This window comes from Mauremys mutica, chromosome 7 (assembly GCF_020497125.1).
Source record: "Mauremys mutica isolate MM-2020 ecotype Southern chromosome 7, ASM2049712v1, whole genome shotgun sequence".
Taxonomy (NCBI): Eukaryota; Metazoa; Chordata; order Testudines; family Geoemydidae; genus Mauremys; species Mauremys mutica.
In genome coordinates, this window is record NC_059078.1 from 92,819,917 (window position 1) to 92,839,708 (window position 19,792).

Below are 19,792 nucleotides of genomic sequence, written 5' to 3' on the forward strand. Positions count from 1 at the left end.
CTGTTGGCAACCCATCCAGGTGGAAATTTCAGAAACATGCTGAAATATGGAATTGGTTGTGGGGAAACAGAGCAGGAGATTTGTGACTCGATGTAAGATGATAGTTGGATAGAGTGGATGAGGTCACACAGATATATGATGTAAAAGGAAAAGAGGAGGAGGGCAAGGATAAAAGGCTTCTGGGACCCTTACCAAAAGAGGGAGAGGGAGAATGAAGAAAAATGACTATAGAGGCGAGATTGGGATCAGTAGCGTCCAACACAGCAAAAGTCAAACAATATTAGAATGGAGTATTGATCCTGGCCAGCAAGTTGTGAAAGAGAGAAAATCCCCATGAGCAGATGCATAAAGTACAGCGTGCATGTATTGTAGAAGTAAGAGATTACTTAATGTCATCCACAGTCATGATTTGTAAATCATATTTGTAAATATTTTTATTTATTCTTTACTGTGGCCTCCTTAGGGGAGGATCTATTAATGGAGATTCTCTATATCCTAGTAAGGAGAAGAGGATGGAAAATGATAAAATACAGGTAGGATCTGATGAGAAACAGTCAAATGAAAAACAGTCCCATTCAATTAATCATGTAATGGCAGACAGCTAAAAAGTAACAAGTTTTTAAAGTGCTTATATACAAATGCTAGAAGTCTCAATAATAAGATGGGTGAACTAGTGTGTCTTGTATTAAATGAGGATATTGATATAATGGGCATCATAGAAACTTGGCGGAATGAGGATAATCAATGGGACACAGTAATACCAGGATACGATATATATTTGAAGGACAAAACAGGTCATGCTGGTGGGAGAGTGGCACTATATGTGAAAGAGAGCATAGAATCAAATGAAATAAAAATCTTAAATGAACCAAACTATATCATAGAATCTCTAAGGATAGTAATCCCATGCTCTAATAAAAAGAATATAGCAGTAGAGATATATTACTGACCACCTGACCAGGATGGTGATAGTGACTGTGAAATGCTCAGGGAGATTAGAGAGGCTATATAAATAAAAAACTCAGTAATAAAGGGGGATTTCATCTATCCCCTATTGACTGGGTACATGTCATCTCAGGACAGGATGCAGAGATAAAGTTTACTCACACCTTAAATGACTGCTTCTTGGAACAGCTACTCCTGGATCCCACAAGGGGAGAGTCAATTCTTGATTTAGTCCTAAGTGTAGCACAGGATCTGATCCAAGAGATGAATATCGTTGGACCGATTTAGTAATAGTGGCCATAACATCCCTGTGGCTGGGAAAACACCACAGCAGCCCAACACTGTAGCATTTAATATCAGAAAGGGGACTACACAAAAATGAGGAGGTTAATTAAACAGAAATTAAAAGGTACAGTGCCTGTCTTAAACAGATAGTTAAGGGTTAAGGTCTCTTTTACCTGTAAAGGGTTAACAAGCTCAGTAACCTGACGGACACCTGACCAGAGGACCAATCAAAGGACAAGATAATTTCAAATCTCTGTGGAGGGAAGTCTTTGTCTGTGTTCTTTGTTGGGTTTTTGTTCTCTCTTTGGATCTAAGAGAGGCCAGACATATTTCCAGACTCTCCAAGTTCCCTGAAGTATTTTCTTCTATTCAGTATAGTGAGTATTAGAAAGGCGCATTAGTCTTATAATTAATTTCTACATTTGCAGTTGTGTGTTTGCTGGAGAAATATCTTATTTCTGTTTGCTGTTACTTTGATTATTCTGAGAAAGGAATGGGGGGGGGGAAGCCTCTCCAGGTTTATAAGCTAGACCCTGTATATTTTTCATCCTGGTGTTACAGAGATAGTGTACTTTCTTTCTTTCTTTTAATAAAATCCTTTGCTTTTTAGAAACTGGTTGATTTCTTCCCTTGTTTGGATTTTCAGGGGAAGGGGAGGGGGGAAAAGTGAATCCCTCTTTGTTTTGATTCAAGGAGTGTGAATCAAGGTATCTCTCCCAATGACTAGGGGAGGGGGAGGAAGGAGGGGGAATGGTTTAATTCCCTTTGTGTTGTGATTCAAGGAGTTTGGATCTTTGTTCCCAGGGAAAGTTTTGGGGGAACAGGGAGTGTACTAGACACTGGAATCTCTAGTTGGTGGCAGCTTTACCAGATCTAAACTAGGATTTTAGTTTAGAGGAGTCCATGCAGGTCCCCATCTTGTGGATGCTAAAGTTCAAAGTGGGGAATAAACCTATGACAGTGTCAAAAGTGAAATCCCTGCAAGCTGCATGGAACTTTTTAAAAATACCATAATAGAGGTTCAACTTAATTGTATTCTCCAAATGAAAAAACATAGTAAGAGAACCAAAAAACTGCCACCATGGCTAAACAACAAAGTAAAAGAAGCAGTGAGACACAAAAAGTCATCCTTTAATAAGTGAAAGTTAAATCCTAATGAGGAAAATAGAAAGGAGCATAAACTCTGGTAAACAAAGTGTAAAAATATAACTAGGAAGGCAAAAAATTTGCTGTTACAACTCAAGAAAGAAATCTTGGCATTATTGTGAATAGTTCTCTGAAAACATCCACTCAATGTGCAGCGCAGCAGCAGCAGCAGCAGTCAAAAAAGCTAACAGAATGTTGGGAATCATTATGAAAGGGATAGATAATAAGACAGAAAATATCATATTGACTCTACATCCCTAGTACGCCCACATCTTGAATACTGCTTGCAGATGTGGCCTCCCCATCTCAAGAAAAGTATATTGGAATTGGAGAAGGTTCAGAAAAAGGCAACAACAATGATTAGGGGTATGGAACAGCTTCTGTATGAGGAGAGATTAAAATTACTGGGACTTTTCAGCTTGGAAAAGAGACGACTAAGGGGGGATATGATAGAGGTCTATAAAATCATGATTGGTGTGGAGAAAGTAAATAAGGAAATGTTATTTACTCCTTCTCATAACACAAGAACTAGGAGTCACCAAATGAAATTAATAGGCAGCAGGCTTAAAACAGACAAAAGGAAATATTTCTTCACACAACGCATAGTCAACCTTTGGAGCTCTTTGCCAGAGGATGTCGTGAAGGCCAAAACTATAACAGGGTTCTAAAAAGAACTAGATAAATTCATAGACGATAGGTCCATCAATGGCTATTAGCCAGGATGGGTAGGGATAGTGTCCTTAGCCTCTGTTTGTCAGAAACGGGGAATGGGCAACAGGAGATAGATCACTTGATGATTACCTCTGCCATTCATTCCCTCTGGGACACCTGGTACTGGCCGTCAGAAGACCCAGTATGGACGTTCTTATATTCTTATGACCAAACCGTGTCCTAAATGAGAAAAACCCACTGCATGGCCAGGAAAGTAGGCGTAGCATCCCCTTCTTTCCTGACCCCACTAGTAAAATAAAGATGACTGGCCACAAAAGATATTTGGGAGGGGGGAGGGTTGGAATGTGACAGGTTCATGGAACAGACAGTCCTAGTACCTCGAACAGAGAGCCCCACAGCCTCAAAAATTGCAGTGGTCAAAACCTACTTAGGTACTTTTGCTGACTCCTAGGAGAGGCGAGATTCTGCTGATCAGGACTAACACTGAACCTGATCTCTTTAATGCTGTTCACAAATGTTTGCCAAGTCATGTATTTTAAAAGAGTTAATTGACGGTATGGTAGGATGTGAACAGAGGTTGCTAAGAGTTTTCTTAGTACTTTGTGATTGACAAAGTGAAAATGTTTAGTATGTCTGCACAGATGGCTTTACACACATCTTAATTATTCAAGGACACCTTTGTTCCTCTCTGGAGGGGAAAAAAAAGGTTTATTTCTTCCTTATTTAATGCCGACAACTCATGTTTTATTGAAGTGGCACAATGCCACTGAAGGATGACGGGTAATTATGGTCAACTTCTCAAAATGCTTAAGCCTCCAAATAGTGATTCAGTAACAGTTTACTAGCAGGGGGTGTAATTGAGCCATTAGAATTTTGATAAACCTCAAACATAATTTGCTTGCTTTATTTATAAGTAAATATTCATGAGGCTGACATATTATGGGGTGCTGTTTTTCCCCTTTGATAAGCATTCCTGTTCTATACAGGTTATCACTGCAGTAGCTGTAATGATCCATTTCTACACTCTCCCGTTATCTCTCTTTTTTGTTATACTGTATTGATGTGGTGCATTACCAGAAAGTGAGACTGAACACTAATTTTAAAGATCAGATTGCTTCCTTATCTTGGGTCTGAAATCATTTATGGGTTTATCTGGTGAAGCAGTACATTGAGAACTTTTTCCTCAAATCAAGCTTTTAGTGAAATCATCAATGATCATTCTTACAGTTCTTGACAACCCGTGGAAATTAAGATGTTTATGAATATTTAATTGGGGTGAAAACCTATGAAACAGTCAGTTCTTGATCTTTGAACACACATTGGATTACTATTAGATTTGATAGTGTAAGTCATGTATTGTAAGTTTGTATGAAGGAAACGTATATACATAAGTACCTCCTTAAGTAATTTTATCTCATGGACTTAAGAGTTTGTATAATTTTAATTCTTTAGGCTGCACTGATAGAATAATTATGGGTGCAATCCTGAAAACCTTTTATCATGTGAGGCAAAGTTTGCAGAATCAGACTCTATGCTGTTGCCCTGTATGCTCATGAGTAAAACAACTCAGAGTGATGCAGGACCATTGAGATCATTTGAGAGGTGCACAGGCATCTCTGTGTGGCCACTCTGCCCCTGGCCTCCATCTGCAGCCTCCTTGCATGGTTTAAGTCAGGCCTGCACAACTCATAAAGCAGTGAGGGCCTTATTACTCCAAAGAAAACAGCTGAGGGCCGAAACCTCCCAGCCCCGCAGAAACACCCCCCCCACTCCACAGCACCGCCCGGCCCCACGGAAACACCTTCCCCCCTCCGGTGCCGCCCACCCCGTGGAAACAAACCCTCCTTCCCCAGCGCTGCCCCGCGGAAACACTGGTATTGAACCTTGGTAATATGTTATAGCGGGCCCCTAAGGTAGTATAATTAAGGTAAAAGAAAAATGTCTTTTTGCTGGAAGTAGAATAAGATCTTCCCTCCACTTTGTAATCAATTTCCCTGTTGAATGAATGAGGTGTGAATGAGGAAGGTGTGGAAGGCAGGCACCTCCAGACAGCTGCAACCCTTGGAGAGGGGTTGGGAACCAGACCAAGGACAATTAAATTTGGCAAGTGGGCTGAGGAGAGAAGAGCAGACATACTGATGGCCTCGAAGATTAGAAGCAAACACCTTCCTTTGGGAACACCCTCTTTGCAGCATTGGGACAACCTCCAGCCCAGAGAAAAGCAGCAAAAAGACCAATTTTTATGAGAGATAAGATCAGTAGAACAGGTCATCCACCAACTCGCCGCTCGCCTCCTCACCCCCCTCCAAGTATAAAGCCCCCCCGCCACTGCCCACCCACTCGCTCAGCTTGTCATCCGCCCACCCCCTCCAGCTCACCTACTCACCCCCCGCTCGCCTCCTCAGCCCCCTCTTCTCCTGCCACGGCTCATCTGCCCCCCTGCCACTGCCCTCCCGCTCGGCTCGTCATCCCCTCACCCCCCCGGCTCTCCTACTCCCCCCCCTCCTCCCACTCACCTCCTCAGCCCCCCCTCCCCTGCTGCCGGCTCACCTGCCCCCCTGCCACTGCCCACCCGCTCGGCTCGTCATCCCCTCACCCCCCCAGCTCGCCTACTCACCCCCCGCCTCCTGCTCACCTCCTCAGCCCCCCACTCCCCTGCCGCTGGCTTACCTGCCCCCCCGCCACTGCCCGCCTGCTGGCCTCCTCATCCCCCCCCCCGCCAGCTCACCTGCCCCCCCGCCACTGCCTGCCTGCTGGCCTCCTCAGCCCCCCCCCCGCCAGCTCACCTGCCCCCCAGCCACTGCCTGCCTGCTGGCCTCCTCATCCCCTGTCCCCCTCCGCCAACTCACCTGCCCCCCTGCCACTGGCTTCCCGCTTGCCTCCTCAGCCCCACCCTTCCCTGCTGCTGGCTCACCTGCCCCCCCACCACTGCCCGCCCACTCACCTAATCACCCCCTGCTGCCCTGTCGCCTCCTCAGCCGCCGCCGCCGGCTCACCTGCCTGTCCTCGCCTGCTCCCCCCGCCACCAGCTCACCTGCCTTCCCACCACTGGCCTCTTACCTTCTGCCACTGGCCCCACCCCATGCTGTTGGCTTACCCTCACTCCCTAGCCTGCCACTGGCCTCTTCAACACCCCATCCACCCGCCGGCTGGCCAGCCAGTTGGCCGGCCATTTGCTTGCGCCACCCCGCTGCTTGCTTACTCACCCCCCGCGGGCTGCACAGTGAGCCCATGTGGGCCACATGCAGCCCGCGGGCTGTATGTTGTGCAGGCCTGGTTTAAGTGGTATGGAATTTGGTACAACCAGGTCAGTCCTGCACGCGTTTCTCAGACAATGTTCTTATTGAGGGCAGTAGGAGTAAAAAAAAAAAGACCAAAAAATCCCAACAATGTATATGCAATATATTAGAAATGGTGCATTCTATGGTTGGCCCAAACACTTGGCAATCATAAATGCTGGCTTCTTATGTGACTCCTAATGGTCGCGGTGGGAGGAAAACTGAGAAATGATATTTTGTGTTGCACTTGTCATGCATATTGCTTACTAAGTGGCTTAATGAATAGTTGTAACTAGCACATGTTGGGGTATGTCTACACTGCAGTTAAACACCTGTGGCTGGCCTGTGTCAGCTAACTTGGGTTTGCAGGGCTTGGGCTCTGGGGCTGTAAAATTAAAATTGTAGATGTTTTGGGCTGGAGCCTGAGCTCTGGGACTCATGGGGTCTTTATAGCAGATTAAAGCCCAGTTGTCAGGGCCACATAAGTCCAAGTCAGCTGACATGGACTAGCCATGGACGTTTAATTACAGTGTAGACATATCTTTTGAGTTCCATTGTAGACATAGGCTTCATCAAAAATTATTCAAAATACAGGCAGAAGATTAACTGTTAAAGAATAATAAAACTAGCATAAATAACCCCCAGTGGTCTATCTAGAGCTAAGTGAATAATGCATTTTTCAGTTCCCTGGCAACTCCAATAATAAAAAAAAAATTCCAAACTTTTTTTTTCCAAACTTTTCAGCCAATTGAAAAATAATTTTAAAAAAAATTGTTTCAGGAAAAATGAATCATTTGGTTCAACCTAAAAGAACATGTTTCATTTCTATTCCAAGCATGTTTTAGCCCTTTTTTAATTATTAAAAGCCACTTCAAAGCAAAATTTATTTTGAATTAAAAAATCAAAACTTTTAGTTTAAAAAATGTTGAAATGAAACATTTATCTGTTTTCAGAATTTTTTTGAGTTTTTTCTTGACTGAAATAATTTGTTGAAATCAATATGAATTCGTTAAATGTTTCGGTGTTGCCAAATCTGCATTTTTTGCCAAAAAAGTTACAGTTGAAAAATGTTATGCAATTCTAGCTAAATCATCCTTTGGTGATTTTGTCAATTACAGTGTGGCCTATATCTATATCTATATATCATCATCCTGATTGTTTTGCTTTCAGAAATGATGACATAAAAACAAATTTGGTAACTGTATCAGAATCTGTAGTCACATGCCAGCTTTGTGTATTTAATTACCTAATATGTGGATCTTTAATGATAATAATAGGTTTTAGTCTTCCAGACATAATGTGATTGTCATTCTGAACAAAATCATGTGGATTTGAGTAAGTAATGTCTTGCTAATTATATGTTGAAGAAAAATAGGGTTTCCTCCTGACACTGAATGTATAATCACCTTGGTACACTATGATCTCTTTGAAATTCTTCATGTTTGCAAGGATCTGAACATCTTTAAAATTATATCCAATTAAATACTTTAATAATTAATCATGTTCTTCTTAAAATACACCATTAAGGGCCCATTAGAATAGCCCCCCTGAGTTAGATGTGCAGTCCTTCACTGTCCCAACTCCACTGTGTGCAGCAGGAGTGTCCCCACTTCTCTTATACGCCAGTCCTGTTCTTCAGGCCACTACAAAGAGGGGATCAGGTCCATCACCCTCCTTTCTCTTCGCCCCCTTCAGGGTGCTATGCGCCACCAGGGGACTAGAGACTACTGAGCTGACTGGCTTTTCTACAGGTTGCACGACAGAAGGATAAAGGTTCCTTCTGCCATACTCCCACTGTGCACCCTTGTAAGAACCAGGAAGGATTAAGCTCTAAACTGGTTGTACTGTGGTGATAGCTAAGCTCTTTTTAACCATATGTAAAACTGGGACCACCAGTTTGCAACTGGAATTAAATGTTTACATGTGATATGTGATTTTAATCCAAATAAATAGAGCCAAATTCTGCTACATTACACACATTGAGTCGTCCTATCAATTTCAGGTATACTATTCACCGTGAGTAAAATCTGGCAGCTATGCATTTCTGCAGTGTTCATTACCATAGTGTCAGTGGAGCTATCTTATATAGTTTCAATAGAAATAAATTTGTGTTCTCAATGCCTCTTGTTTATCATCAACAGAATATATGGGAGTAGCATAAAAGAGTTCTGCCTTTTAGTAAAACTATATTTTCTTCTCCACCTGTTTTTGATACACTTTGCACTGCAACTTCACTGTTGTACTTACTGATAATTAGTTGACATGCTGCGTAGAATGCATGATCAATAACAGCAAAGCTATTTTATATCATATTAGTAAATTCAATTGAAAATTACCAATCATATTTCATGAAACTTTCAGAGAAAATTCGCGTTTGATATTTTGCCTGATTAAGTACAATGTAGGTATTTAAATATAATCTGCATGTATTTAGAAAATCAGTCAGCATTTCTTGTCTCTGAATGTGAAACTGGGTCATGCACAGTCCGATTCATCCAAAAATATCTGCAAATTTCAGGGCAATATAAGCTTTATTCCTATGTTATCTGATATCTTTTTTGCACCCTGCTATTGGTTGTTTTTCCTCATAGAGCCCCTCAGCATGTAATTTATATTCACACAGATTTAACTGTTTTACCAACATAACTGTACATCATCTCATACAGTAGCTGCATGGCTCTGATAGAGGAAAGTGCAGTCACTGATCTAACACTCCAACTAGAAATTCAAAAGAGGTGAACTTTCTGAAATTTTCTTTGTCAGATACTGGTATAAAAGATGAAACATGTTCAGTTTTAATGATTAAACAGAACAAAGTGGATAAATGCTATAGTGCAGTGCCCCACTAACTGAACTCACCTGCGGCAATGCTGCTTTAACAAGTCTAGAGGGGATCCCATGATGGTTGTTTGGTTGGCAGTTGATTTCATACAGAACTTTTGTGATGATGGGAAACCATCATTTCAACTGCCAGTGTTTCTGTTGAATTTTGTGCCCCGCCACAGAATAAATTGGTTTGCTTAGATGTGAACATGTTTTATGATACATTGCTGAAAGTACATTCCATATTGGCCTCCCTTGTGCACTAAGCTCCTCCTATGTTAAGTTCTCCTCACACCTTCTATGGGCCATCTTAATTATCACTTCAAAAAGTTTTTTTTCCTCCTGCTGATGATAGCTCATCTCAATTGATTAGACTTTTCCTGTTGTTATGCATACTTCCACCTTTTCATGTTCTCTGTATGTATAAATATCTCCTGTCTGTGTGTTCCATTCTATGCATCCGAAGAAGTGAGCTGTAGCTCACGAAAGCTCATGCTCAAATAAATTTGTTAGTCTTTAAGGTGCCACAATTACTCCTGTTCTTTTTGCGGATACAGACTAACACGGCTGCTACTCTGAAAGCTCCTCCCTGAAGCTCTGAGCCCGCTCCTCCTGTAGTACAGGCTGGGGGAAAGTATGTTTTGGAAGTCTGTATCTTGTGTTGATAGTACAGTTGTTGTTGTTGCAATAGTAGTTACAGTGCCTGGAGGCCCCAAACAAGATTGGTGCCTCTTTGTGCTAGGTATTGAACAAGAGTAGGAGCTCCACCTGTCTCAAAGAGCTTACTATATCAGTACATGAGGTAGACAAAAGAGTGAGGGAAAGAAGTAAGTTTACAGATTTTACAGATGGGAAAGCAGTCTGAAAAGGAATTGCCAGTTGTCTAAGTGGAATCTTGTCTCTGACTGGAAAGGGAGCACAGCCCGTTCCTAGTGGCAAAGAAGAAAAGTGACTAGGGTAATAATAGGGTAGACTGATAATAACAAGAATAATAAATCATTTTATGTTAACCAATATAAGTGAGCAAAAATCTCAGTTTGGAAAAAACGAACAAAAAATGCCTTTCTTAAGAAATTCAGAGAAGGCCCTGGTTAATAGGAAATACTTTATTTAAAATAAAAGTACAAATTTTATATAGACTAATTAAGCGCTAAGGAGTCTCCAGACCCTGCAAGGCCTTGAAGAGCTCTACAGCAGCTACCTTTTCATCACACAGCCTCTGTTTTTTTTGCTATCACCATCAGCATTTCATCCAGCTGGCTAACAGCTGTAACTCTCTAAGCATCCCAGGGATAAGTACTTCTGTACTTTGTTTAACATACCACTTGATAGATCATAAGGACTGACACAAACTGTAAAGCAGAGGTTCTCAACCTTTTTCTTTCTGAGGCCCCTGCAACATGCTATAAAAACCTCCAAGGCCCACCTGTGCCACAACAACTGTTTTTCTGCATATAAAAGCCAGGGCCACCATTAGGGGGTAGCAAGCAACGCAATTGCCCTGGGTCCCATGCCACAGGGGTCCCGCAAAGCTACGTTGCTCCAGCTTTGGCTTCAGCCCCGAGTGGCAGGGCTCAGGGCCCCAGGCTTTGGCCACATGTGGTGGGGCTTCGGGTTTCTGCTCTGGGCTCCAGCAAGTTTATTGCCAGCCCTGCTTGGCGGCCCCCTGAAACCTGCTTGCAGCCCCACAGGGGGCTCCAGACCCATGCTTGAGAATCACTGCTATAAAGGCCCCAGCCATTCATTTAATTTTGGACCAGCTGTTGTTTAAATAGTGCCTAAGGACTTGGTCTTGATACTTAAAGGTTGTTCCTTAGAGGTTCCTAGAGGGTGATTAATGGAATGATAATCGGAGGGTAACAGATACATTAGTTCAGGAGTTCACAAACATTTTTCCCTGAGGCTCATCTCTGCAGATGCAGTAGGCACTGCAGCCCACTATTAACACTTCTTGAGGAAAATTATTTATTTTAATTATTACATACATATTAATGATAACACTGTAAATAAACAATGTACATGTTTCCTTTTCATTTTAATGTAAACAATTGTAATAATAGAAATTCCTAGCAATATGCAAAGAAATGCTTCAAGAACAGTTTTAGTACACTTTAGAAAATGTTGAGAGCAAACAGGGAAAACACAATGTATAAAAGAACAATGTATAAAATTGAACAATAAGCAACATGAAAATGTTAACAAAATTGTTAAAAGAACACATTGGGTTATTTGTTGATTTTAAAACAATAGTTGTCTAGCTTTGAAGAATATATTTTGTTTTTCAATTTGTTTAATGTTAAAATCTGAATTTCTGTGCTGTGTAAGGGAAAGACCCAGCCCTACACTCTACTAATTAGAAAAGAATCAAATATTGTAAATAAAAATATACAATAACAATTATATTATAGCACACTGAGGCAACAGGTACTCATCTGATCCAGTAAAGGAGAATCCAATCTTCAAGTATGTGTCATATTTTCTTACCACTTTCTTTATATTTTTGGCTGTTTCATTTCATGTAGCTGTAGATGGTCTGGGACTTTCATTATCTTCTCCACATTGCACCCATCTCATTTTTTAAAAATAAATCAATCCATGTCAGACTGAAATACTACTTGCCATTTTTTACAGTTGTAAATGGCGGACTATGTGTATGTAACTAGGTTACCTTGCAGTGAAATGCACCATTGTACTCGCGAGAATTAGGGCTGTCAAGCGATTACAAAAAATAATTGTGATTAATCACACGATTAATTGCACTGTTAAACAATAATAGAGTACAATTTATTTAAATATATTTTTCTACATTTTCAAATATATTGATTTCAATTACAGCACAGAATACAAAGTGTATAGTGCTCACTTTTTATTTATTTTTATTACAAGTATTTGCACAGTAAAAAAAACCAAGAGAAATGGTATTTTTCAATTCACCTAATAGAACTACTGTAGTGCAATCTCTGTCATGAAAGTTGAACTTACAAATGTAGAATTATGTACCAAAGCCATTCAAAAATAAAAAATGTAAAATTTTAGAGCTTGCAAGTCCACTTAGTCCTCTTCTTGTTCAGCCAGTTGCTCAGACAAACAAGTTTATTTACATTTGCAACAGCAAATGCTGCCCACTTCTCATTTACAATGTCACCTGAAAGTGAGAACAGGCATTCACATGGCACTGTTGTAGATGGCGTCAAAATATATTTACGTGCTAGATGCACAAAAGATTCCTATGTCCCTTCATGTGTCAACCACCATTCCAGGGGACATGCTGATGACGGGTTCTGCTTAATAACAATCTAAAGCAGTGCAGACCAACACATGTTCATTTTCATTATGAGTCAGATTATGAGTCTGCCACCCACAGAAGGTTGATTTTCTTTTTTGGTGGTTCGGGTTCTGTAGTTTCCACATTGGAGAGTTGCTCTTTGAAGACTTCTGAAAGCATGTTCCACCCCTCGTTCCGCTCAGATTTTGGAAGGCACTTCAGATTCTTAAACCTTGGGTCGAGTGCTGTAGCTATCTTTTGAAATCTCACATTGGTACCTTCTTTGCCTTTTGTCGAATCTGCAGTGAAAGCATTCTCAAAATGAACAATATGTTCTGGGTCATCATCTGAGACTGCTATAACATGAAATATATTGCATAATGTGGGTAAAACAGAGCAGGGGACATACAATTCTTACCCAATTTAATTAATGCATTAGTTTTTTAATGAGCGTTATCAGCATGAAAGCATGTCCTCTGGAATGGTGGTGGAATCATGAAGGGGCATACAAATGTTTAGCATATCTGGCACGTAAATATCTTGCAATGCCGGCTGCAAAAATGCCATGCAAATTCCTGTTCTCACTTTCTGGTGACATTGTAAATAAAAGAGGGCAGCATTATCTCCCATAAATGTAAACAAACTTGTTTGTCTTAGCTATTGGCTGAACAAGAAGTAGAACTGAGTGGACTTGTAGGCTCTGAAGTTTTACATTGTTTTGTTTTTGAGGGCAGTTATGTAACCAAAAAAAAATCTACAGCTGTAAATTGCACTTTCACGAGAAAGAGATTGCACTACAGTACTTGTATGAAGTGAATGAAAAATACTGTTTATTTTGTTTACCTTTTATAGTGCAAATATTTGTAATAAAAATAATATACACTTTGATTTCAGTTACAACACAGAATACAATATATATGAAGATAGAAAAACATCCAAAATATTTAATAAATTTCAGTTGGTATTCTATTGTTTAACAGTGCGATTAAAACTGGAATTAATCATGATTTATTTTTGGGGGCTAATCACGTGAGTTAACTGCGATTAATAAACAGCCCTTGAATTAAACTTGAAATTTTGCAGCTTGTCTTTTTTTAAATAAAGTTTTTTCTATACTCTATCCAACATATGCAGCTTTTATTTACATTACATAAGTCACATGGAGTTAAAGATTTGCTGGACTGGAGAATGCAGTTGTGCTAGCAGACCAACCAGGACTATGTCATAGCTCACAGTTTGGGACTCCCTGCATTAGTTAATTGCATCCTTTTAAAGAAAATGTTTTTATTTAAGATATTAGTATTAGTAGAGATTAAATCAGTTAAATGAACCTCTAGTAGAAAATGCTATTTATTTAGTTTGTTAATGTTAATACATTATCATATCAGGTTACAGTAGCTGAAAAATTTATTTGTTATACCCTCCCAGTATTGATTCTTACTTTCCCTTGCCTTTCCTCTGCTTCCCCTTTTAATTTGTTTTTCTAGTAGTGAATGTATCTGGGATCTGTGTGACACATGCATGGATAGACATAGGCGTTCTATAATAAATCCTTTTCCTTGGATGGGGGCTCAGTATATAATATGTTAATTACAGTAGCTACTTAAAATCAAATTGATACATTGTGTTTTCCATCAGTACTGGTAAGGTGATGAAGAATACATCCTTCTTTTTGTTTTCTGATTCTGTATGTAAAACAAAATCTGATATCTAACAGCTGCACGTTGAGTGGCAGAATTCCCTGTCAGGCAGCGGGAGGGCAGCAGGTGCATCTCTACAGGAGTGCAGCCTACGCTTCCTTGAGCACCTGTGCATGGCATCCCACATCTTCTTCCTCTTGGGATGACTTAAGCCTCCAGAATACCTGGATCAACAAGTAAAGTGCTCCAAGGAGCAGTAGACTGCTACTCCACTGCTGTGCACAGGCACCCAGGGGTGCATATGCCCTTCTCAGCTCCTGTTGCACACCTGTGGACTAACTGATCCTAATTATTTAATTACACACAGAAGTGGATGTGCTTTAGAAACTGAAAACCCAACATGTGTGTCTATATGGTGTTTTGGAAGTTATACTATAATTAACATGTTAAAATTTTGCTGAAAGCTACATTAGAGGGTGTAGCAATACCTCTGTTCCTAACTGTGCCAGTTAAAATCTCAAAAATCATAGACTCCAATAATGCTCTCAGTTACAACTGTGAAACTTCATCAAATTGAATAGAATCGGAGGAGTAACAGCAGCATATAAAGCATCTAATTATGAAAGTAACGATTCCATTAGAAATTGGTGGACATTCAGTTCAAAATTTAGCTCACAAATTGTTCTGAACAGGGGAATTTACATATAGGATCTGGCCAGTGGTCTTTCTAGTCCAGTGTTTTGTCGCTGACAGTGGCCAATACCAGATACTTCTTAATAGGCTTCAAGAAAGTCCAAAATGGACACTTATAGAGTAACTTGCTCATACACATAGTTTTTTCTAAACCTCATCAATCAGTGTTTGGTTTATTCCTTGATGCATGAGGGCTTATATCTAAAGACCCATGAAATTCTTTTTATTTTAATAATAGTTTTTTGTTCTATTTTGGGGTATTTCTTGTTAATTTGTTTATCCATTCCCCTCCCCCCAACCCAGGGGGTTGGGTCCTGTCCCCGGGAGGTGGGAGGCCCTGGTGGGGCAGCACAGAATGATCACGTCCCACACTCACTCTGCAGAGGTGGCTCTGTCCCATGAGGCTGACCTGAGCCTGGCTCTCCACTCCATGTATTGCAACCTGGCACACTGGGTCACAATGCCACTCACTCAAATTTGGCTGAAAGGTGCTGCGATCTCATGTGCCAAGTCACAACTCTGGGAATGGGGAATTGGTCCCAGTCTTATGGGACAGGAACCACAGGAGCCACCACTGTGGGAGTGAGTATTTTTGTTTTATTCCATTTTCATTGTTTTTCATGTTTTATGTTTCACATTTGTGAAACACATGGGGCTCAACTATATCCATTTTAGTGTTTGTCCTAGCTAAAGTAACTGTTGATGTTCTTCTTATTGATGTAAAAACACACATAGTTAAGGTTGCACAAACGTTCCTATTCTATAAGTAATTTTCAGGCTCTGTTTGGAGCTGGTCAGGACTAGAACTGGGCAAAATGTTGTAAACAATGAGTTTATTCCCTGAAAAATACAGGTTTGGGTTGACCTGTTATAGATGTGTTTGGCATAAATTCACCAAGTAGTTTTGGATGAAAAAGAATTGCTGGGAGCTAAATTCATAAGGGGACTTAGGCACCATTCACAGAGGACAAGAAGAAGACTGTGTTGCTGCTGTCAATGACAGCCTTATACCCAATAGCCCATTTGTTAGGACATTCACCTGGGATGTGGTGGATCCAAATTCAAGTTCCTGCTCCAATGATCTTTTAATTATTTATACAAAGTAGAACAGCTTCAACTTGTAACTTGAAATTTGATGGAGCATCCCCATGCCACAAAGGTGCCTTTTAGTAGTCTGGTGAAAACAGAATGAGTATATCAGAGTTATAATAGTGGTTTAAAACTATATTTGCATATACAAACAATTTTGTAATGCAATCTCTTAACAGTCTGCTAATGTTATTTATTCTCTGTGCAAATGCATGTAGTTTAGAAAAGCTCATAAGCAGTGCTGTGCCTTTTTCAATGATGTCTGAGGAAGGAGGCAAGTGTCCTAAGGTTGTGTAAAACTATTTCCTTTTATCAGTTTGTTGTTTTTCAGTTTCAGTGAATGTCCCCTTGTTCTTGTATTATGCGATTTACCTTCTCTGTTCTATTCATTATTTTGTATATCATCACCCCTTATTTATATCCTCGTTGAACTAAACAGTTCCTGTCTTTTCAATCTTTCTTCATAAGGAAATCTTTCCAAACCGCTAATCATTTTCATCACTCATCTCTGGACCTGTCACCTGTATCTTTTTTGAGATAATCCCTTAGAAATGAACATAGTTTTCCCAGTGGGGATAGGCCATCAGTCTAGGTTATATTTTCCAATGTTGTTTTCTATCCCATTCTTTATACATCTTATTTTGTGCAAAACTAAGAAAATACTTAAATATTTGTGTTGAATTCTTACAATTGTAAATATGCTTTTGCCTTACAGGGTACACCAGCAAGTCGTGTAAGGTATAAAGTAGATGTCATCCAGTTCCCTTACAGTGCTAGCATTTTTGATGTAGAGGAAAATTCAGGATGTGTAGTAACCCGAGTAAATCTTAATGAAGAGCCCAGTACGATATTTAAGGTATGAATATCAGCAGGCATATGCATATATATAAATAAAAATATGAAATATGACAAATGTTATTTTATTTATACTTTTGGTTTTATATTATGTATTATTTCAGATTTAACCAGTTTTCATTTGTGATTGAAGAAAATGTAGTTTGAATTAAAACCTTGTTTCCTCTTTTCTAAATATTATAGGACTTACTGTTCGGGAGATATTATTTTTGGTTTTATTTCTTTAAATAAAACTATATCCATAATTAGTACAAAATTTATCCTCAGGTCCACAAGTGGCCTACTAGCACTATATTTTCCTGTCATATAGGAGAGACAGACTCCAAGCCCTCATTGTTTGCTTTCAGATTAGCAGAAACTATGAGAGCTGTGAAAGAATCTGTGCAGTTTCTGGGGGAAAAGATTAAGAATGATCTCTCTCAGGTATGTTAATGAGCAGTGTTGCTAGATGCCGACAGACAGACGAAGTCTCATCCAATTAGGCACTATGATAGTGGTTGTGACATGGTAGTTTTGAATGAATGGGAGAATAGATCTTCAAGGCAAATAAGAACCACCTAAATTCTCCCCTACCACATACTCTATCCAACCATTGCCTTCAGTAGAGGCATACAGAGTTTCAGGGCAAAGTTTGATTCCAGATATGTCTGAGAATTCTCTTAAAGGGGCAGAGAAGCCTTCTCTCTGAAACTTGTGTAAGAGGTAGTACTGGGTAATCTGTCTTTAATAATATATACCTATGTCAGAGACCTGAAAAGGACCCCAAAAGGTCATCAAGTCCAGCCCCCTGCCTTCACTAGCAGGACCAAGTACTGATTTTTGCCCCAGATCCCTAAGTGGCTCCCTCAAGGGGTTTAGTAGGCCAATGCTCAAACCACTGAGCTATCCCTCCTCCCTATGTATTTGTCTTCTATAAAGTCTATCAAAAAGCGTAATTAGAAAGAAAATGCTGTTTCTATTAATTGTCTGATGGTGGTAAGAAATTCAGCATAAAGTTTTGATGAAACTTTGATGGGATTTTCAGTTTATTAAAGACATACTCTAAAAAAAATTGATGGCAAGGAATAATTTGACTAAGAATTAAGTTTTTTTGTGGTATTGTTTTTATCGTACCTGAAGACGGAGGCTCAAATGTAGAACAATTAGTGTTTTTCATTTGATTTGTTGAGTTATAATGTCTCTTTCTTAATTACAATTTTTTCTAGCTGAAAATGACAAAATGTCAATAAGAGAAAAATGTATACATTTATCTTGTGATGATTTGGGGTATTTTTAATGTCTAATTTCCTGATGTGGAAAATACCATCTATCAAAATATCCTTAAGTCATGTTTTTCCCTTCCTTTTGTTTATATATTTTTGAAACTAGGATAGAAGAGATGTTTGTTTATTTTAATATGTAATGAAATAAACCTGACCGGTCACTGTTTCAGATTTCTGACATGAATAATATTGCATTCTGTGGATTAATCTGACAACATGTAAAGTTTCTGATTTGCTTTTGAGTCAATACATGGATAAAATTTTCCAGAGGGGGAATTATTTTGTGCTCACATTAGTATTAATATGATATAGGCTTTCTATCGCCCCTCTATGCTTCCAATGAATTCTTCAATAAATGGCCAAATTCTGAAGCCCAGCTACACAACTATAGGAGACATGGCTGCTACATTCCTACATATGTTGTCTTTGCACTGACCCTACTGATTCTGCGAAGAGATGGGCTTCATGCAGAAGGGGGAATAGAAGGGCTGTGCTAGAGTGAGGTGCCGAGTAACTCAAGAGTGGTGAATTCTTGAAATAAAACTGACCTTAAAGGCAGAGGTATTGGGGTGGAGGCTGTCCTGTCATTTTCAGTCTCAGTAGCCTGTTTGTTGTCCTTTTACTAGTTCACAGCTGTGCTTCAAACCTCTCATCTATTTACGAGCAACCTGGTTTGTCTCAGCTACGGGATCTAGGATTGAATAGGGATGGACACCAAATAAGCAATAAAACATGCACAGAAACAAGAATAAGCAAAGTACCCTTACTATCTAAGGAGATCTTTCTAATTTATTATTCTAGCACAGTGGTGGTCTGGTGTGACAGGGCTCGCCTTGCTGCCTGTAGCGCATTACTTGTTCTTTGGATATAGGACTTCAATTTTGAATTCTGTTTCCTTTCAGCTGCACTGAATTAACAGTTTGTTGAAAATTTGGAAATCTATATTTCTCAATCTGAAAAGCTTTTTTGAGGGAATTATTTAATGTTAAAAAGCACTATGGTACAGCAGGTTAAGTAATGTTCGGGTTGCAGGAAGAGGGCAATCTATAATCAGAGAAAACAGAAAATCCTTATTACAAAATAGCATTAAAATTATGCGGCATGCCAACATTTCATGTGCCATTTTCAGTCATGAGACAGCCTTGCTGTTGGGGTAATAATATCCATAAATTGGGGAGATGAAAAAATGGACAATATATAATAGCCTGTTATCAGGCACAGGAATGCAGAATCTCCAAAATGAGGATATGTAAAATTGTTATTTATGGCAGAAGAGCAGAAACGGTTTCAATCTTATCTTTGGTTTGATGAAACAATATATTAAGGAAATCCACTGGATAGTTTAAAGAATGTACGTTGGGCTGTCACTGTATTTTGGAGCCTGTATTTTGTATAAGAGAATGGACACTTGAATTCAAGTTTGCAACATATTTTTGTTTAAAGATTCCTGAACTTTGCATGATCAGTTAACCCTATAGTTGGTTATTGTTGTCTTTTTTACCTGTATATTATGTCCCTATGTTATTTCATGATAGCATCTGTTTTGCATTTTTAAAAATTGATATCTGGTTTGTGAGCTCCTGAAAATGTAAGAGTACCCTGGATAGAAATTGACATAAATATTTCTATTCATATTAAGTGAGTGACTTTTGTTTTGTTTATAGCTAGTGGTCATTGCATATGATGATGGTGATCCTGTGAAGTTCAATACCACCACTGTAGAAATTGCTGTATTGCAACCCTCTGTAATTCCACGGTTTGCCCAGGATGAATACAGGTATAGTGTGTTTCGTTTCCATCACTAGTACTTCTCTTCATACATTTGAAACAGCTGCTCTT

The 19,792-nt window shown here is 39.5% G+C and overlaps 1 protein-coding gene across 16 annotated transcripts in view; it reads left to right on the forward strand.

Annotated features, from left to right (window-relative positions):
- PCDH15 (protocadherin related 15) overlaps positions 1-19,792 on the forward strand; it is a 771,473-nt gene that overhangs the window by 583,795 nt on the left and 167,886 nt on the right. For all 16 annotated transcript variants that reach the window (XM_045024749.1, XM_045024750.1, XM_045024752.1 and 13 more), the window contains 2 exons: positions 16,552-16,692; positions 19,618-19,730. In XM_045024749.1, coding sequence (XP_044880684.1) covers positions 16,552-16,692; positions 19,618-19,730 — 254 coding nt within the window. The remainder of the gene's footprint in view (positions 1-16,551; positions 16,693-19,617; positions 19,731-19,792) is intronic.